Below are 21242 nucleotides of genomic sequence, written 5' to 3'. Positions count from 1 at the left end.
TTATTTTAATTTCTATATTTTTTTTATCAGTTGGCTCCATTCCTTTCTAGAATAAGGTAGAACATAAATAACTCATAAAGAAATATGAATAAATAAAATATAAAACTTCACTAAAACTTATCATTATTTTAGCCAGTGGTTGTCATGTCAGCTACATATTTAAAAAATATGACTGGGTACCAGCCATGAGATTCTGATGTAACTGGTCTCGTGTGTAGCCTGGGCATCATGATTTCCATAAACTTCCTCAATGATTCTGATGTGGAGCCAGGATGGGGACCAGCATTCTGAGTCCTCAGTGGGATAAAAAAAAAAAATGTGCCATAGACTGTGTGTAAATACACTTGATGATCCTCTGCAGCTGGGCTGACTGAATCTGATCTCCTCCGTCTGTTTTAGTCAGTATGTTTGTGTCCTCAGTCCGCTTCTTCATTTGTGTGTAAGTGGTGGGAAGTAGGAAGACATTTCTCTCTTTTTTTTTTTTATTTTTATTTATTTATTATTTTTATTTATTTATTTATTTATTTTTATTTATTTATTTTTTTTTGGAAGACATTTCTCTTAAAAAATTGCCTTCTATGTAAAACCGATTCTTTGAAAACTATACAGTAAAAGAAGTGAAAAGATCTAAGTCTGTCAAAGGACCTTCATGTCCTTGGACCAGACACTGTTGTTAAGATGGCAGTACTCCCCAAGTTGAGTTACAGGTATAGCTGGTCTCTATCAAAATTGTAGCTGGCCTCTTTACTAAAATTGGCAAGGTGATCCTAAAAGTCATATGGATGCATGGGGGCCAAAATAGCCAAAACAAAGAGAATGATGAAGTTGAAGAACTCACACTTTGCAGTTTCAAAAGTTATTCGGAAGTTACAGTTTATTAAGACAACGTGGTGCTGACATGAGGATAGACATCTACATTAGTGGGGCTGAATTGAGAGTTCAGAAATAAACCCTCAATCTATGGCCATGTGATTTTTGGAAAGGGTATGAAGACAATTAAGGGCAAGAGTAGCTTTTTTTTTTTTTTTTTTTTTTTTTTTTTTTTTTTAAGATTTTATTTATTTGAGAGAGAGAGTGAGAGAAAACATGAACAGGGGATGAGTAGAGGGAGAAGCAGGCTCCCCATCGAGCAGGGAGCCTGATGCGGGACTCCATCCCAGGACCCTGAGATCATGACCTGAGCCAAAGGCCAACACTTAACCACCTGAGCCACCCAGGTTCCCCAAGAGTAGCCTTTTTAACAAATGGTTCTGGAATGGCTGAATTGTCACCTGCAAAAGAATGAAATGAGACTCCTTCTTCATACCACATATAAAAATTAACCCAAATGAACGATAGACCTAACTATAAAAGCTAAAAGTATAAAATACTTAAAAGTAAGTTTTTGTGGCCTTTAGTTAGTAAAAGCCTCTATGACATGACATCAAAAGCACAAATAACATAAGATAAAGGGGTAAATTGGCTTTCCATCAACACTAGAAACAAACCTCTTTACTTCAATAGGCCCCATCAATAAAGTGAAAAAACTCATGAAATGTGAGGAAATAGTTGCATGTCTAGGGACCCCAGGGTGGCTCAGCGGTTGAGCATCTGCCTTAGGCCTGGGGCATGATCAGGAGGTTCTGGGATCGAGTCCTGCATTGGGCTTCTTGCATGGAGCCTGCTTCTCCCTCTGCCTGTGTCTCTGCCTCTCTCTCTCTGTGTGTCTCTCACGAATGAATAAATAAAATCTTTAAAAAAAAGAAATATTTGCAAGTCTAATATTTGTATGGGACTTACATTCAGAATCTATAAAGAACTCTCACATTTCAATAATAAAAAGACAAAGTGTCCAATTTAGAAATGGGCCGAATATTTGAATAGACATTTTTCTAATCATATACACATGGTCAATAAACATATTGAAAATATGCTGGGGCAGCCCCGGTGGCACATCGGTTTAGCGTCATCTGCGGCCCAGGCTGTGATCCTGGGGACCCAGGATCAAGTCGAATGTTGGGCTCCCTGCATGGAGCCTGCTTCTCCCTCTGCCTGTGTCTCTGCCTCTCTCTCTCACTCTCTGTGTGTCTCTATGAATAAATAAATAAAATCTTAAAAAAATATGCTGAATATTATTAAATTAGGGAAACGTAAATTAAAACCACCACGAGATTCCACTTAACAGTCACTAGGATGGCTATGATTAAAACAAAACAAGTATTGGTGAAGAAACTCAACCCCTCATCTGTTGCTGGTGGAAATGTACAATGGTGCAGCTGCGTTAGAAAACAGTGGGGCAGTTCTTCAAAAGGTTAAATGCAGATTTAACATATGACCCAGCAATTCTCGTTGGTATATAGCCAAGAGAAATGAGAACACGTGTTTGCACAAAAATGTGAATGTTCATAGCAGCATTGCTCATAATAATCAAAAAGCAGGAACAATCTAAATGTCCTTCATTTGATTAGTGAATATATGAAATTTCACATGTATACAATCGAATATTACTCAGCCGTAAAAAAGAATGATCTACTGATCCATGCTACAACATGAATAACTCTTGAAAACATTATACTAAGTGAAAGAAGCCGGACACACAAGACCAGAAATCCTGTGATTCCATTTATTTGAGAAATCCAGAAATCAACAGAGACTCCAAATAGATGTGTGGTTGTCTAGGGTTTGGGTTGGAAGAATGAGGAAGTGTCTGGTTTTGTTTTAAGATTTTATTTATTTATTCATGAGAGACACAGAGAAAGGCAGAGACATAGGCAGAGGGAGAAGCAGGCTCCCTGTGGGGAGGCCGATGTGGGACTCAATTCCAAGACCCTGGGATCACAACCTGAGCAGAAGGCAGATGCTCAACCACTGAGCCACCCAGGTGCCCCTGGGAAGGGTCTGTTAGTAGGGAGAGGTTTCTTTTTGGGGTGATGAAAATGTTTTAAAGTTGATTGTGGTGATGGTTGTACAATTTTGTGAATATACTAAGAAAAAGCCCATTAAATTATACATTTTAAACAGGTTATGTGTGAATTTTTTTTTTTAAGATTTATTTATTTATTCATGACAGAGACAGAGAGAGAGAGAGAGAGTCAGAGACACAGGCAGAGGGAGAAGCAGGCTCCATGCAGGGAGCCTGATGTAGGACTCGATCCCAGGACTCCAGGATCATGCCCTGGACTGAAGGCAGGCGCTTAACTGCTGAGCCACCCAGGGGTCCCCGATTATGTGTGAATTATATCTCAATAAAGCTGTCCTATTAAAAATTAAGTTCCCTTCTAACTTATCCCGTGAAAAATAGATGTGAAGCCTCTAATATGCACTGTGGCAGGCATGTTTAGCACCAGGGCTAGCTAGCATGCATCCTGAAAAGGAACATCAGAGCCAGACAACACTGGCCCCTCATCTGTTTGAAAGAGCATCAGAATCCTCCAAGAGGAGGAAGGAATCAACTTTCTGAAGAAGAACGTGAGGTACATCCCCAGTCCCTTCTAATGTGGTTGATTTTTAGTCATATGCTCTCCAGCTCACCTCTACTAAGTATGAAAAATGAAGACAAATCATCATGGTAGGAAAGTAACAAAATGCAGGTGAGGAAAAAGAAGAAAAGGAGACTGCTTCCACAACCCAGAGCTGGCCTCTACTCCTTATGCCTGGGACTACCCAGCAGGTACTGGGCATCCGTTGTGTGTGTCTTCCTGTGAGAGGAACATAGTTCTCCTGCAAGTTAGGAAGAGAATTGTGGCCTATAATATCATTTCACAAGTTGGCCCTCTTAGGGGCGCCTGGGTGGCTCAGTGGTTGAGTGTCAGCCTTTGGCTCGGGTCGCGATCCTGGGGTCCTGGGATCGAGTTCCGCCTCAGGCTCCCTGCATGGAGCCTGCTTTCTCCCTCTGCCTCACTCTCTCTCTCTGCATCTCTCGTGAATAAATAAATAAAATCTTAAAAAAAAAAGAAACTTTGACCAAATTTTTCTTACCAGTGTAACTGTCCCGTGAACAATCATGCTTTTATGCAGAAGTCATCAAGCTGGCACTGAGAAGAGATGTAGGTGATTTTCTTACCCTTCTCAACTTTTCAAACAGGGAACCAGGCCTAGAGTGATGGAGTTTTCTAATGCACAGTTTAATAAAGGCAGGATTTTCTCTTATATCTCACATGCAATAGATTTTGGTTGAATTTTACACTAGGTCAGGGCTCAGCAAACTGCTTCTTGTAGACCAACTTCACTCACAGTGTATTTGTAAATAAAGTTTTATTGGAACTCAGCCATGACCATGTGTTTAGGTATTGTCCACGGCCACTTTGGCCCTACAACAACAGAACTGAGTCATTGCCACAGAGCGTCAGCCTGCAAAGCCTAAAAGATGTTCTCTGGCTCTTTACAGAAAAAAAATTTCCCAACACCTCTTCTAGGTTAATGAGAGAAATGACAACTGGTGAAATAACACTTTTTTTTTTTAACCTAATTTTCTTTATTACTTAAACAGGGAGTAGGGATGGTGCCTACACTTCAAACTTGGATCTCACGAGACTGCTTAGACCTTGTTCAAGTTGTTTAGACTCCTTGCCCCAATTCTAATTTAGAGACAGAGGCACAGAATTTGCCTGCCATTAAAATGTATTAATATTTTCAAGGTGTTAATTAGTTCCAGTTTTGTTTTTGTCATTTTTGCCATGCCTGATGGTTGTGTGTCAGATGATTTCTGACAAGCCATTATAGTTAGAGTAGATCCTACTCTAGATTTGGCTTCAGGGTTTTATTTTTATTTTTTTAAGATTTTATTTATTTATTCATGAGAGACAGAGAAAGGCAGAGACATAGGCAGAGGGAGAGGCAGGCTCCCTTATGGGGATCCTGATGTAGGACTCGATCCCAGGACCCCAGAGATCATGATCCCAGGACCCCAGAGATCATGACCAGAGATCAAAGGCAGATAGATGCTCGGCCACTGAGCCACCCAGGCATACCTGGCTTCAAGACTTTGTTATTCAACCCCCGGGTCCTTGGCACATGAGGGTCTGTGCATTTGCTGAGGCAGAAATAGGATTTGTGCTTGCCCAAGAGATGGTACGATGGTACCTTCCAAGCATTCTGGGGCCTCCAGTAACCACCATGTTCACCTTTGAATCTTTCTAAACTTTAGAATTCAGTGGAAATCCATGGATACCTACTAAGTACGTACTCTGTGCGAGACTCTGTTCTAGGTGCTCAGGATAGGCTGTATCAGGAAACCAAAAAATCTACTATGATGACATTCTAGTGGCAGAGGCAATCAAAAATAAGCATAATAAATGTGCAAATTCTGTAGCAGGTGAGAAGGTGGGTAGCAGGCTGTAGTAAAAAGCAAAAGTAGAGTTGGAGGTGAGCAAGAGAGATTGCAGGACTCACTTAGGTCATTAGGGTAAGTCCCACTGAGAAGATGTCTGAGTGGGCTTGAAGGACGTAAAGGAGTTAGTTGGCTAAGGAGATTGTCTGGCTAAGAGCTTTCCAGACACGGAGTTTTTGGAACACCTGAGTAGCTCAGTGGTTGAGCATCTGCCTTCAGCTCAGGTTGTGATCCCTGGGTCCTGGGATCAAGTCCTGCATTGGGCTCCCCACAGGGAGCCTGACTCTCTTTCTTCCTATGTCTCTGCCTCTCTCTGTGTCCTCATGAATAAATAAATAAAATCTTAAAAAAAAAATCCTTCCAGACACAGGACTGTCTGGAGTAGAGCCCTTCCCACTCCCCCCAAGCCACAGCACACCTGGGAGGTGCAAGGGACAGCACTGGAGGTCAGTGTGTATATGTGCTGCCAAAGCGAGCACTGGAGGTCAGTGTGGATGGTGTAGCAGGAGGGAGGGAGGGAGGCCAGTCAGTGTGGTCAGGAAGTACCATGTTTCTGCAGGGGGAAGAAGTGCCCCAAAAGAAAGCGACAGCCAGTGGAGTTTGTAAGGGGTTTTCAGCTAGAAAATTGTTTTATAGATTGATTTAATTATGTATTTGCTCAGCAAGAGGGTCAGGAGTTTACTTCTAATTTATGGTTGACCAGTTATAGGAAGTTCAGGGCCCTACCTGGCTGGACTGTCAAAGGGTAGGTGTAAGGACACATATGCCTTAACAAAATCCATTTAAAGATATGTAAGAATATTTTATTTATTTATTTAAAAATATTTTCACTTCTAACAAAACTGCATTCATTTATTTTGCTTTGCTTTGTTTGATCCAGCTGAAGGCCTTTTCTGTGAGTAGGGACCTGCCAGATTATGCAGGTCGCCTGTTGTGCATAGATCATGCTCCTAATTCTTCTGGTGTTCCCACATGCCCCTGAAGATAAAAATCACCTCAGCCCTTATTTTGTAAAAGACAAAAGAGACAACAAGAAGGAAAGGAAAGGAAAGGAAAGGGAAAGGGAAAGGGAAAAGAAAGGAAAAGGAAAAAAGGGAAAGGGAAAGGAAAAGGAAAAAGGAAAGAAAGAAGGAAGGAAGGAAGGAAGGAAGGAAGGAAGGAAGGAAGAAGAAGAAAGAAAGAAAGAAAGAAAGAAAGAAAGAAAGAAAGAAAGAAAGAAAGAAAGAAAGAAAATTAGAAAGAAAGAAAGAAAAGAAAGAAAGAAAGAAAGAAAGAAAGAAAGAAAGAGAATTAGATCCCAAGGTACTAGTCTAGACTTTCTGATCAGTTATTTCAGGGCTCGAGGAGACCTGTTTGTATATTTGACCAGTGGCCCAGGTGTATCATCTGGGAGTTCTGGGGAATTACTGGATTACAAACTGTGGTTTGGATATTTTTCTGCCTTTTTTTTTTCTCTTTTAAAGTGCAACAAGAAGTTATGAAAAGAAATTTATGAAGCATCCTTCCCCCTTGTCTTTCCCACCTACACTAATTAAATAGAATTATTTTTAGTGACCTGCCATGCCTTTCCAAAGCATACATCAGATGTTCTTACGAGTAAGCCTCTTACAACAACTGTATTTTTTTGGAGTTTGTTGCATAATTTTTGTTGTTGTTGCATAATTTTTTTTCTTGCATAATTTTTTAAAAGATTTTATTTATTCATGAGAGACAGAGAGAGAGAGAGAGAGAGTCAGAGACATAGGCAGAGGGAGGAGGCTCCCTGCAGGGAACGCAGTGTGGGACTCGATCCCGGATTCTGGATCCTGGGATCATGCCCTGAGCCAAAGGCAGACACGCAACCGCTGAGCCACCCAGGTGTCCCAATACACAAACCTTTTTTAACAGCCTTCATGTTTTTTCCTCCTTGAATATGTATTTCCATTCTACTTTCATAACAAATTTATATTTGTGTAATTTATTTTTATGCCTAAGAATGTTTTGTTGACTACCCTATTATATTTTTGTAGCAAAATATGGTACGAGTCAGTTCTTTTCAATTTCCTTAAAATTTAAAAAATGTTTTATTAAAAGAATTCCTCCAGATTGAACTGTCACTAATAGTAATTTGTGGTATGGCTGTTGACGACAAGTGAATGGTAAATTCTGATTAATAATTCCATAAAAGTGCAATTGTATTGCAAACGCATCTCTTAATAAATGCACAGGCCGTGAATTTTTCAGATTACTTTTTGTGTCCCTGGATGAGTGTTGGAAGGAGACAGAGTTCACGTGGTTCTAGCCCAATCCACCTGCAGTCACCAGATCAGGTCTACCCTAGCTCTCTGTAAATGAGGGAAGCTGCATCCCAGAGGAACATGGTGTGTGTCCCCAAAAGTAGGAAAAGGTGCTCTTACAGGATTTGGAGGGAAGGTGGAATTTAGGTGAAATTTAAATGAAGCCATTTTTGGGAGACTGAACAGCAAGCAGTGCTGTGTGGGAGTCCAGTGCAGTCTGGCTGGCAGTGCAGGGTCTTGTTTCCCTGGAGACCGCACATCGAAGGTGGATGTGCAACACTGTGCCCAGACACGCCTGTGTGAAGCTCTGCCCCAGGGTTAGAAATCAAGGTTGCTGCTCGGCGGCAAAGTGACGTAGGTTCTCCAAGCACATTTATCTTTCACTGCTGTAATTTCTAAAAGCAGTTTCTGATACTTTATGATTTTAGAGAAAATTTCTCCGTGAGTAAAAAAGCAGTAGTCACTCAAAGATGGGGTTGTTATGATACTTCAGAACTCACCCTGGGGAAAGAAATACTGTTTCCTATTTGCAGTTGGCTCTATCTGTGTCTCCTAGTCTACCTGGTCCAAGGGAGGGCAGGCTAGATTATTACTGGCCAAGCTAAACTTCATCTTCCCAACATCAATTATAATTCTTAGCTTTTACTTTTTATAGACATTGGTCCTGAGAATGTCAGCCACACAATTCCCCGGGCAGGAAAGGAATTTTATTATGGCATTGCCACCCAGGTTTTGGGTCTCTTTTCAAGTTATATGCTACAACACACAGAGTAGTTTTGTATCACATTTAGTCATCTGTTCATGGACAGTCTTATCAGACCAGACCCACTTTCTCTTTTATTAAAAGCAAGAATGAAATTGCCCTACTTGCCTACAGATGCATTGTCACCCACTCTCTCGAACCTGTTTATTTGCTGAGGTTTACACCAACGTTTCAAACGTCCCTTGATCTGACATTTTCACATTCTGCTTTAAGGCATCATTGTAAGATATAGGGGAGAGGTATGGCTTGCTCTTGTAAAGTGGAAGAAGGATGCACATGGAAAGGAACGCTCAGAAGTCACTTTCTTAGGGAGGAAAGCTGACCTCTGGGAATTCCCTAAAAGTTCTCTGTCACTGGCTATAATTTTGGGGAAGTCCCCAAGGGGCTCTCACTGTGCAGGAGACTAGTTTTCTGGTAGCCAGTGTTGAACGTACCATAGATAGCAGAAGAGTTGGTTGGTTGGGGATGTCCATTAGTGGCACTTTATCCAGAGAGAAGAGTATTTGAGGTCTTAGGTGTTCATGATCTGTGTTGTGTCAAGAATCTACAATATGAATATTGAAATCACTAGAAAAATCCTGCTTTCATAGTATCCTTTGAATCCTGCATTCAGAGTTGGGCTTTTTTTTTTTTTTTTCTTTTTTGGTCCCTGTTGTGTTTTTCCTTGAAGGAAGCAACAATTATTAATTTTTCTTTTTTTTTCTGTCCCCTTTGGTCTTTTCTACTTTCTGACTGTAAGTCATTCATAAAGCCCAACAGATGGGGGATACCTGGGTGGCTCAGTGGTTGAGTGTCTGCCTTCAGCTCAGGTTATAATCCCAGGGTCCTGGGATCCAGTCTCACATTATGCTCCCTGCAGGGAGCCTGCTTCTCTCTCTGCCTATGTTTCTGCCTCTCTCTGTGTCTCTCATGAATAAATAAATAAAATCTTGGAAAAAAAAAAAACACAGATGGCTTAAGAGTCCCTGTTCATTCAGCTAAAATGTTCATGGTATGTTTGGTGCATGAGATTTTTCTCCTTGTGTCCTCAGCGCATGAGAATGCTGTTCTAATGTAATATATAGATTTTGGAAAACTTACAGCTCCAGTTACAAGGTTGGCCATACAGTCACAAAATGAATTTTACAATTATGGCTCCCCTCCCCCTTAAATAAAATTCTTGTGTATGGCACCTAAATTCTAGGCAATTGCTTTCCTAAATTCCCTCAAACACCAGAATCAACCCGTAGTGAAATATCTACATCTAGAGTTGTCAGAAACTAGATGAAAACTGTGGGAACAAAGCTCATAATACTGTATCGGCGAGCATTTGGATTTTGCTTTGGATGTAACTGAGACACGTGGGACTCGCCAAGGTAGTACGTTCATTTTTCTAACTGTTTATTTGTCCTCTTTCAGGTTTCATTTCCAGGGGCCATGTGGTACCACTCTTCCTGAAGCCCTGGCTCCTCATGAAACTGGCAATGTTTCTTAGTTGTCCTGGGGAAAGAAGAAATTGTAGCATGTCTAAGTACTTGGGCCACACACAGAGGAGAACTGATCGTGGGGACCGTGAGCTAAATACTGGAAAATCTAGAAATACCATCGGATTCCCTGGCTGGAATCCCACCTGATGCTAAGTAAAGCAACAATAGCAAACACTCTTAGGAGAAGTCAGAGAACAGCCAGGTTAATGCATGTTCTTTCTTGTGAACTTAAACATAAGATCTCTCCTATGTGTTTGGTTGGCTATTGGAAACATTTTGTGATTAGATTATCTTTTGAAAAAACTAATTATCCTGATTGTGTTGTTTCGATCTGGACGCAGAAGTATAGGGGTAAAACCTTGGTATTTCGGATTTTTGCCAAGTTATGGTGGAAAATAAAATCACTCTCTACAGTAGGGCATTTATTGTATAAAGATCTGACCCCCCCCAAGAGATGTCTTTGTGGGAGGCTTTTCCTTTTTAGTGTTGACCTTGTTCGGCTGCATTGCCTCATAGTGTGTGAGATAGCTGACAGTGAGAAGTCATGCAAGGAAGGAAGAAAAAAGGAGCATCAAGACAGAAAATCAGGATGGGAAAATAAATGATGCAAATATATGGACTCCAAGGATAAACACAGCTGCCTAAAATTGAGGGCTGGCCTCCTTAGCAGCCACGGAGGACAGTGAGGGGTGATGGGTGATGGTTGTCTATTTCCCAATATCATAAACACAGAAGCATACGGTCCCTGCCAGGCCCACGAGGCTTTCCCTTCCTCCCCCACTTTATAAACAATTATGCTGATAATACCTTGGAGTTAAATAGTAAGAGTGCAGCTCTCTGCTCAAGCCTCACCACCTAATGCAGCCCCCAGGGCCCTTGGAATGCCTGGTGTCCAGCCTGACTGGGAGGAATGGCCTTTAGTAAACAGCGTAGGGAAGCCACACAGACCCGGGTCCCTTGGATCAGGTCGGCTCCCTGGGTGATGACACATCTTGCCTCGGCCCCTTTTCAAAATTGCATTTAATGTGACACCCTTGGCTTTTGTCGAAGTAGGCAAGACACGGTCACATAAAACTGCACTGCTTTTTCAAGTCACAACTTTTAATAAATCCCAAAGGTTCTTTGCCTGGGCAGAGTGGGGATGTTCGTAACTTACAAGGCATAGGGCTCCTGAGGGCTTGATTCACCTTTTGCTGAGTAGGTCAAGGCACTTACACAGAGGGGGCCTCTTCTAATACAGTTTTTCTACCTGAAATACCATCATCATTGTGCTTCTCAAAGTCAAATTCAAACACTGGCCTAGTGTTAACACTGGTAAAAATCAGCACACTGTCTGGGTGAGTCTAAGCATATTTTTAATCTGTAATTTTCCATCTGCCCAAGGCCCCAGTATTTCAGAACTGTTCCTTTGCAACTCCTCATCCTGGGCTTTTGGTACCAGCAACTTTTTTGTTGGTTGGTGGGTTTTTGTGCTCTGCCATTTTTGTTCATGTTTTGGTTAGAGAAGATGAAAAAGTTGAAAATACAAACTGTATGTGACACTTAATTTAATGTTTACTGAATGTCAACCTATGATAGACATTAGAAATAAAGTGATCAGTAAGATAATGGACATTACCCTCAAGGGGTTCAGAGTGGTTGGAACAACTATTGTGTAAACTATTTTTTTTTAAAGATTTTATTTATTCATGAGAGAGAGAGAGAGAGAGAGGCAGAGGCAGAGACACAGGCAGAGGGAGAAGCAGGCTCCTGGCAGGGAGCCCAACATGGGACTTGATCCAGGGACCCCAGGATCACGCCCTGGACCGAAGGCAGACGCTCAACTGCTGAGCCACCAAGGTGCCCCATGTAAGCTATTTTACAATGTTGAAAACTACAAGAAAGAAATTTGTGCAAGATTCAGAGGAGAATGCAGTTAGAGATGGCGGAGCAGGCATGGGGTAGACGTTAACGTGCTTGAAAGGCTTTCAGACCATGCCTGGGTGGCAGTTCTTGATGTATAAATAGTTCCATGTGGAGGAATGTCAGCAGAGGATGTACAGCATGTACAACTGCATGTGTGCAGCACCTTGGTTTGTTCAGAGACTGATGAGTCATTTCATGTTGTATAATAGGTGGGAGAAGACAAACAGATCAGGAAGGGCTGTGCATGCCAAGAAGTGGAATCTACCTGGGGGATGGGAGGATAGAAGCAGCGCTGGGGTTGCGGTCACTGAGTCACGGTGGAGTCATTCTTCAGGTTCAGGGTTTGCGTTGGACCAGCCAGTGTTGGGGTCCTGGGGTTAGAGCAGGGCCCCAGGTAGGGTCCTCTTCTCATGGGGCTTATATCTAAGGTGGGAGTCAGATGATCAGCTGTCAGGGAGTGGTGTTGGTGATGAACAGGCGTGCACAGTCCCGGGGCAGGTGGTGGCAGAGGTCGCCAAGCCCACGTTTGGTGCTGGGCACTTGTTGAAGCCTGCATCTGTCAACTTGTTTCCATCAGTGCCAGAAAGACCGAAAAGCATGTCCTGTTGCTATAGCTCATTTTTTCCCTTCGAAATGCCTCTTCTTTGGAGAGCGGGGAGCGAACGGAGCCAAATCTACAAATACTGGTTCATCAGATCGAATGTGAAAATTAATAAGGGGCAATCTCACTAAACTGGAGTTTGCAGGGGGAGGTCTCACGCTCTACCACTTGCCCCCCCCCCCCGACTTTTTAAAGATTTTATCTATTTATTCATGAGAGACAAAGAGACACAGGCAGAGGGAGAAGCAGGCTCCCGGCAGGGAGTCCGGGATCATGACCCGGGCCGCAGGCAGGCGGTCAACCGCTGAGCCCTCAGGTGCGTCCCTACCACTTGCCGTTAATCCACGGAAGGGTCGGCGGACCCGGTGGGTGCACGCTGCGGCATCTGCCCGCGGAGGAAAGGCTCCTTCACCCGAGGAGGAGCCCGTCCACCCAGCGGCCCCGGTTACACCGAGCCCTTCGGAAGGGCGGCCCAGTCCCTCGTTTGCCTGTGGTGCTGCCAACAGCTTCCTTGCCTGGGATGGCGACTATTTTTTCTAAATACTCCCCCGTTTTCGCTGGTAAAATAGCAGGTAGTCTTACTTTTTTAAGGTTAACAAGACCGGGTGGTGCGGCTCCTGGGGGCTCATGTCGTGACCCCGAGGTCCCGGGATCGAGTCCCGCGTCGGGCTCCCTGCATGGAGCCCGCTCCTCCCTCTGCCTGTGTCTCTGCCTTTCCGTGTCCCGCATGAATAAATAGATAAAAATCTTGAAAACAACAAGGAACCAGCCAGCACGTGGCTCCCGGAGCTAGGTCACCGGGCGGGTGGTCACCGGTTCTGGGTCACTGGGCCGCACCTAGTAGGCCCGCCCGTCAGCGTCCCCGTGGAGGAGGCCTCGCGGTGGCCCTTGCCTTCCGGGAAGCGAGCCCCATCCCGACCCGGGCGTCTGGCCCGCCAGGACGGGAGGAGCCGGCGGCTGCCCGCGCGGGGAAACCTCCCAGGGGAGGGGGCGAAACACGCCCCTGCGCTCCTTAGGCCACGCCCATCCCCGCTCTGCGCATGCGCACACGCCTCCGCCGCCGCTGCCGGCTCCGCATCCGCAGGGGGCGACGCGACGCAACTCACGTCCCTTGCTTTACACGTCACGCGGCGCTTGCGCGTTGCTTCCGCGTCAGAGGCTAGACGGTCGGGTGCAGCGCGGGCCATGGTGCAGCTCCGACCGCGCGCGTCCCGCACCCCGGCGTCGGCGATGGTGGACGAGGGCCAGCCCGCCTCCGAGGAGGAGGAGGGGGCGGAGCACGGCCTGCTGCTCGGGCAGCCCAGCAGCGGCGCGGCGGCGGAGCCGCTGGAGGAGGACGACGATGAGGACGGGGACGACGGGGACGACGAGCTCGACGACGAGGCCCCGGAGGAGCTGACTTTCGCCAGCGCCCAGGCGGAAGCTCGAGAGGAGGAGCGGCGGGTCCGGGAGTCGGTGCGCAGGTGCGGAGCCCGCTGCGGCCGGGAGGGCCGCCCCGCCCCGCCCCGCGCGCGCCGCCCCGCTCACGTGTCGCCCTTTCAGGGATAAGACGCTGCTGAAGGAGAAGAGGAAGCGACGCGAGGAGCTGTTCATCGAACAGAAGGTGGGTGGAGGGCGGGGGCCGAGGCCCGGGGGCCTGGGGCGCTGCCGCCGTGCGCCGGCTGAGGGCGGGGGTGGGTGGGGCCGAGTGGCGGAGGCCGGGCGTCCTTCCCGTCCGTGCCCGCCCACCGCGACAGCCCGGCCACCACGCGTCGCCGAGGCGGCGTCCGTGTCCGGCCCGGCTGCTGCGAGGGGTAAGCGAGGTACTTCGGGAGCCGAGGGCGGCGTGGCGGAGTCTGATGGCCGCGCGCACTGACGCGTGGTGGGCGGGGCCGGGTTGGAGCGCGGAGGGGGCGGGGCTTTCAGGGGTGGGAGCGCGGAGGGGGCGGGGCTCCAGGGGTGGGAGCGCGGAGGGGGCGGGGCTCCAGGGGTGGGAGCGCGGAGGGGGCGGGGCCCAGCTCGTGAGTGCCGCGGAAGGCTGTCCTGGGAATCGGTGTCTTGAGCAGCAGGGCGGGCGTGCTGTCCCGTCCTTCACGGCTCATTAATTTTTAAACGTTTTTTTATCAAAGAAAAGAAAACTACTTCCAGAGGACGTTCTAGAGAAGTTAACTGCAGCCGGACAGACTGAGTGAGTAGCGGATCTTGCCCCACACACCTGCCTGTGAGGTACGCACGTGTATTTGAGTCCGATGCAGTAGGAGCGGGAACACAACGTTCTTGTCATGCAGACGTCTTTGAGGGCAGCCCCGGTGGCGCAGCGTTTTAGCGCCGCCTTCAGCCCCGGGCGTGGTCCTGGAGACCCGCTCCCGACATGGAGCCTGCTTCTCCTCCTGCCTGTCTCCGCCTCTCTCCCCCCCCTTCCCCTTTGTCTCTCATGAATAAATAAATAAAACCTTTAAAAAAATAGACATCTCTGAAGTCGGTGGGAAAGGTGGAGGGCGTTGGGCCCACTGGCGGCGTGTACCGCGTGTGCGTTCCCGTGGCTGATTTCGGCTCCCCCGCCGCGGACCCCAGGGTGTTGGGTCAGTGGATGCGTGTGCTCCTGCCGTGTGCTGAGCACAGGGTGGGTGGTGGGGAATAAAGTAGCGTGTGGACACAGCACTGAGTGGAGCGGCCCACGTGCGTCCACCACTCCCGAGGGTCGCCCGGTCCCGTCCTTGCCTGGGCTACGACCGCTTCCTTTCTCAGGTCATTCAGCAGCTTTGCCCTCTGGTGAGTGGTTAAAGGCGAATGCTGCCGTCCTCCTCTTTCTCATCCCGTGAACTCAAACCTTAATGCATTTAGATTTCCAGATAATTTGGTTTTTTAATGCTCTTGTTTTTTTATTTAAGATTTTATTTATTCGTAAGAGAGAGAGAGAGAGAGAGGCAGAGACACAGGCAGGAGGAGAAGCAGGCTCCATGCAGGGAGCCCAACAAGGGTACTTGATCCCAGGACCCCGGGATCACTCCCTGGGCTGAAGGCTGCGCTAAACTCTTGAGCCACCCGGGCTGCCTGCCCTTTGCTTTTTCTAAATACTTTTAAGTTCAGAAGTTTAATAGTCCTGTATTTTTTACCTAGGCTGCTGTTATCAAATTTTCAGTAGAAGAACGTTTCCAAAATTAGGCAGATCCAGAACATACTAAACCTACAAATGCACTTGGTGGCGTAGTGCCCTTTCCTCTTCAGAAACCGAGCTCAAATGTCACCTCTTCCTTCTCTTGCTCCGCCCACCCCATCAGCTCCTCCTCCGCATAGCTTTTCTACTGTGCAAGTGCTTCTGTATGGGACACTCCTTCCTGTCTTGTCAGCTTGGTCTCGCCCTTTGACCAGTATCCCTCGAGTCTCATTCTTGTCTCCATTTTGCATTTGTGCAACTGTTGAATTAATCCTTTGATTTCTCCCAGTAGAACGAAGCTGTCCTACCACCTCTTTCACTTTGTTTGAATATTGTTATATAGCTCATTTTTTACTTAAGTCTTTACCTGTTAACCACAGCAGTCTGCCTCTGTTGAGTCTGCTAATAAGCTTTCACAGCTCACGCTGAGGTGCTCCCATGCTCGTATGTACTAGCCTGGGAATTGGGAGCAATGCATCAAGAGGGACTTTTCGCTTTCCAAAACTGATTAAAGAGCCGAGGTAAAAAATTGATGTTGGTAATGAAAGGGGGGAGATCTTATTTGTAAAGCCAGATGAAATTGTGTAATCCGTGATCTTTGCTATGTGCCGTACCAATCAGTATTTTTGTTTTTCCTTAGCATAAAGAAAGCATCAGGAAAGTTGAAAGAAGGTATGAACTATTTTAATTTAAGTAACTTATGTAAGTATCAAGTGCATTTGCACATATTTGCAGCCAGATGTTCCTGGCCCTGGGAGAGTGTGGCATAGGCCTGGCCCCAAGGATAGCTTGGGTCTGTTGTCAGTTTCTTGTAAATAAAAATTGCATCCAAATTGGTAGAGTGAATGTTTAAAGTAAACTCCAGTAAATGTTCCTGCCTTATTTTTACAGAAGTACTAACTAGAAATAAAACTCGATTTTTTAGCTAATTTGAAGAAGAAAAGTGGTGAAGACTATGAAAAAGGAGGGGATTCCAAGAACACTAAAGAAAAAGTACAAAAAATACAGTCTGTTGGGTAAGGAGAGTCTTTTCACATGGGATGTAAAGGTAGCGGGAGAGGATGAAAATATGAGCTTAAATGGAGAAAGATTTTAGTTAGGAATAGTTTCCAATTAGATCTTCTCTGGGAAAACCAGTTCTGATACTTATATAAAAATATTTACCTACGAAAAAATGGTGGTCTGTTTCTAGTCAAATAGCCCTGTAGCCCTGTGATTTATTCATTATCTGTGCATATACAAAATTAGGACCTGGAGTTTTTTCAGTTTTTGAAGTAACAAAAATGCCTTTTATTTTCAAAGCAAGCACATTTTCAGACTTGCTCATTCTGACCTTTTGTGTTGGTCACCAGCCAGAATAAAAGCTACTTGGCTGTAAGGCTGAAAGATCAAGATCTGAGAGATTCAAGGCAACAAGCAGCAAAGGCCTTTATACAAAAATCTTTGTATGGTCCGGGAACCAACAGAACTACTGGTAATTTCTTTAACACAGTTTCTTTTATTTTATTGCAAATTAAACAAAGAAATGATAGATAATTCTCTTTTCTTCTAGTAAATAAATTCCTGTCTCTTGAAAATAAGAGGTTACCAGTGAAAAAGGCTGCGGTCCAGTTTCTTAATAATGCTTGGGGTAAGATCCCGCTTTAGTTTTTTATATATCGAAAAATATTCTTTTTTAAGGAGACAGTAAATAATCTTGACGCATCAGCTTTTTTTCCTTATAATGGCTCCTATATTTATATGCTAAAGTTGTTTCTGAAAAATAGATCGGTGTGGTCTGTACATATATCTACTATGAAATCTGATTTAGTAGACCAAATTTTAGTATTTATATTCATAGAAACTTGAAAACTTTTGAATTATTTCTTGAGAATTTTGTATTTAATATCCTTATTACATAACATTTTCTGTTTTAGGAACCCAGAGAAAACAAAATGCCAAGAGGTTTAAAAGACGGTGGATGGTCAGAAAGATGAAAACTCCTAAGTAGTAAAGCTAAATGAAGAGTAATAACTTGTACATATAGAACTTAGTTATGTGGTTTAAAGAATTCATTTTTCTGAAAGTCTAATAAATCGTTTGTAAATCACTGCAAAAATCCTTGGTCTTTTGGGGGAAGCCCACCATCACATCACATGTCATCCTTCCAGACTACAGTTGTGTCTTGTCATCTTTGAGGGCTACACTGGAAGAAGAAACCATTTAAAAGGAATTATATTCCTTTCTATATAACTGAAAGCCCATCTCCCACCCCGTGGTGTTGGGTGCGCGGCAGGAGGGGCAGGGCCAGGGAAGTGGACGGTGACCGTTCTTTCACGGGCAGCTCTCAGATGCCTTCATCTTGCAGATGTTTGAGGAGACTCTTTCATACAACACAGGAGGGAAGAAGCAATTGAAAGTGCAATATTGGAGTATAATAAAGATTCCTTAAAACTCGAGCCTTATGTACAGTTAATAGTCAACCACAGGATATGGTTATCTTGGTTAAGTGTTGTTTAACTGCTCTGGAGGATTTGCTTTAGGGGAAGGCCACGTGCCAGATTTTAATTTTTACCAAAACAGGAGATAATTTCCTGTTTTCTGTCTGCAGCACCCACAGCATCAGGCTTGACCCTAATGCAGAGAGGCCGACACACTGAAGGGAGTCTTAGGTTGTAGAACTCTGATCTAGAGTAGGAACCGTTCATTGTATTTGCTCTAATCTCATGTTAATCAGAAGTAAGTGGGCACCTTATATATAAACTCAGCTGACACTCTAGTATCTGTAATAGTAAATTTTTAATGGCTGGTTAATTATATCACTACATTTTTATTGCAATATAGTACTCATTTAAGCACTTAAAAATGGAAGGTGTACAAAGATTAAATTAAGACACGGTAAATTGACTAAATATTTGGTTTTTATATAAATAAAGGTCATAACCACACTGTTGACATGTAATACTGTTATAATACAACAGTTGAACTTGTGAGTCTACGACAGAAGTCGTCTGTAGTTAAACAGGAAACAAAGCTGAAAAGGACCATGTTAAAACGAAACTACTGGGACTAACAGGTCGGGATTGTAAGTAGCAACAGACATATTCACTCAGCTCCTGAGTATTTCAAGTTTTACAGTACACATTAAAAATGATTTCTTCCATCAACACTATAAATTCAAACTGTCAGATGTTGATGCGTTTTGCAAGTTACACTGATTGAATGCTGAGATGGGAGCGGGGGTTGGAGCATCTCCCGATTTGAAGTTTACATCACCCACATGCTAACACAAACACAACTTGTTCTTGTTTCCTTCCCCCCTCTCCCCCAAACAAAGGCGGCAGGATTTTTTGGTTTCTTTTAGGTCATTGTTTTAAAGGATTTGTGATGATCAATTTGAACGTCTGAAATTCAGTAATATTTAACTCTTAGACAACTAAGAGGTCAAAGATGGAAAATAATTTCTCCTAACACCAAGTTAGAAAATCATTTGCATCATGCTGTAAACTAGGAAGCAATGTAAAGCGACAAAAACCTGTCCCCAGTACATAATTAAAAAAATCTAAATTTCAAATCAGCAGAGCTGGTCTACTTCCATGTTGACTATATGCCACAATAGACGTGTGAGCTCCTTAAATGCATAGCTAATGTAGGTAGTCTTCCACTGTGGCAAATGCACAGGATCCGATTCCCGATCGAGCCATCAGACCTAGACACTGTGTGGCCTGTCCCATTGCGAGGGCAAGTGGAGGTTGCTTTGGCAGATTGTGGGTTTCTGAGGAAAAAGGATTCAAAATGAAACGGCAGTTAGCAAGACATTTTCTAAAAACTTAACGGGGAAAATACTGCCTTACCTTAAAGATTACCTATACCTACGCTGTTCATGACCTAACTAGCGATGGTAATTTCTAAGCAAATGAGGATTGTGTTGGACATGCTACTCTGGATGATGCGGGTATTGGGTATTCAACTGTTAAGAATTCTTGCAGACTTAGACTTAAAGCTTTAGATAATTAAAGATGTGATTTCTTACCTGCTAATTCAGTGAGGAGTAAGGAATATTCAGTGTTCCTCAACATGACTAAAGTCAGTTGACTTAACCAGAAAAAGACACCAGGTTTTCAGTAAAAGTTCACTGTTGGATTCTTCCCCTTTTGGGGAGAGGACCCAGCTAAGGCTGTCTCCAAGGCACTTTGGGGAGTGTTACTTGGGTTTCTGGGGGCAAATGGTGTTGGTGGCCATAAGAGGCAACAAGAGCAAAGCCACCCTCTAATCTCGGAGGGAGTTAAATTTATAATTGGTAGATAAAGTATTTTAAAAATTGCCAATAAATTAGTTTTCAGGGTCATACAGACCAGAAATTTGTCAGACAACTGTAGTACAAATGTAGTTAATCACCAAAATCTGTTCTTTGCCATAGATGAAAAAATGAATTACTGGTGAAAGTGGCCAACCACTTAGCAGCTGGTGATCCCTTCTTGGGTAGAGATGTCCACATTTTAAGTTTATGCAGATTCCCAATTAATAACAATTACTAATCAGTCTTGCAGACACAGTTGACAACAAAGGGCAAAAGCCAGGACACTGGCTGGTAATGCTCCATGACTAGTTCTACTCTGGATTCCAAGTTTGCAATGTGGTGAGAGAAAGAAAAGTTCCAGAAGGAATGGAGCCCCCACCTCCAAATAAAAAGCAAATTCAGGATTTAAAGGCACAAGAGAAAATAGGATCAAGAATATAAGAATGACTTAAAGAAAAAAAAATTAAGAATGAAATAATGCAAACAAACAAACAAAAACATACAGATTAGTCAGGAAGTATGGTTTGGAAAGTGGTCCGTGGGTTAGGATTAAGTCCTGGCTATTCTTTGTCAAGATACTTGTTAAAACTTTGATAGTGGTAAGCAGTTTTTGCCAAGTCTAATATAAGCAGGGCTGACTTTTACAGTTCTGCCTTGAGTCAGGAACAATTTTTTAACAAAACCAACATAACAATAAAAACTGAAAAGGAAACATCTTTTCAAAAATGTTGCTGGATGCTTTATAGGGAAGTAACCTAGCTCGAAGGTAAACATCCCGAGGTACTTTATTATCATTTTCTTGCAGGGAGGGGGGGAGCGGCAGCATGTGGTTTAAGCTAAATCTTTATAATTTTTTTTGGATATAGAACTTGTAGGAATTAATGTGACAACTTTAAGCATTAATTAAAGTTGTAAAATATCACGATATTTATAAATGCACATTCACCCACAGCAATTAATCTTGTCATTAATTTTGTAGGAATTATAGGATTATAAATTTAAGTACTATTTATAGCTGAACCTACATACTACAAAATACGTAGCACAGTAAGAATACATATATCTTGCATAAGGGTCCTAAAAAATTCAATACCTAATAACTGAATTCCTTTAAAGAACCCAAGATATAAAAAACTGTCCTAAGAAAACCAGTTCCTCCAGAAATTCTTTCCAGAAGATGTATATATACACAATGGAATATTACTTGGCCACAAAAAAGAAGAATGGAATCTTGCCATTTGCAAAAATGTGGATGGAGCTAGATAGAGGGTATGGTGCGAAGCAAAATCAGTCATAGAAAGACAAATACCATATGATCTCACTCTGGAATTTAAGGAAACAGATGAACATATGGGAAGGGGGCAAAGAAAGGGAAGCAAACCGTTAAGACTCTTTAAAGATCGAGACTCTAAAGATCGTGGGTGGGGGATGGGCATTAAGGAGGGCACTTTCATGATGAGCCCTGGGTGATAAATCACTGAATTCTACTCCTGAAACCAGTATACACC

At 43.9% G+C, this 21242-nt stretch overlaps 3 protein-coding genes across 3 annotated transcripts in view; 2 read left to right on the top strand and 1 right to left on the bottom strand.

Moving 5' to 3' along the window:
- The window catches only part of SIRT5 (sirtuin 5), a 41467-nt gene extending 31238 nt beyond the window's left edge, over positions 1 to 10229 (top strand). Inside the window, exon 9 of the mRNA XM_041772689.1 lies at positions 9746 to 10229. Within this exon, the coding sequence (XP_041628623.1) occupies positions 9746 to 9821 (76 nt within the window). The 3' untranslated portion in view covers positions 9822 to 10229. The remainder of the gene's footprint in view (positions 1 to 9745) is intronic.
- Positions 10230 to 13446: 3217 nt separating this feature from the next.
- NOL7 (nucleolar protein 7) lies at positions 13447 to 17553 on the top strand. The gene is made up of 8 exons (XM_041772690.1): positions 13447 to 13782; positions 13862 to 13922; positions 14428 to 14486; positions 16096 to 16127; positions 16381 to 16471; positions 16808 to 16929; positions 17008 to 17085; positions 17372 to 17553. The coding sequence occupies exons 1-8, from the start codon at positions 13505 to 13507 to the stop codon at positions 17443 to 17445; spliced, it is 795 nt and encodes a 264-aa protein (XP_041628624.1). The 5' UTR covers positions 13447 to 13504; the 3' UTR covers positions 17446 to 17553.
- A 661-nt stretch (positions 17554 to 18214) lies between these two features.
- The window catches only part of RANBP9 (RAN binding protein 9), a 93883-nt gene continuing 90855 nt past the window's right edge, over positions 18215 to 21242 (bottom strand). The window contains exon 14 of the mRNA XM_041772688.1: positions 18215 to 19209. Within this exon, the coding sequence (XP_041628622.1) occupies positions 19079 to 19209 (131 nt within the window). The 3' untranslated portion in view covers positions 18215 to 19078. The remainder of the gene's footprint in view (positions 19210 to 21242) is intronic.

The sequence above is a fragment of the Vulpes lagopus genome, chromosome 10 (genome assembly GCF_018345385.1).
Source record: "Vulpes lagopus strain Blue_001 chromosome 10, ASM1834538v1, whole genome shotgun sequence".
Classification (NCBI taxonomy): Eukaryota; Metazoa; Chordata; class Mammalia; order Carnivora; family Canidae; genus Vulpes; species Vulpes lagopus.
The sequence above is the reverse complement of the archived record's forward strand: the minus strand, read 5'-3'. Positions and strand labels throughout refer to the sequence as shown.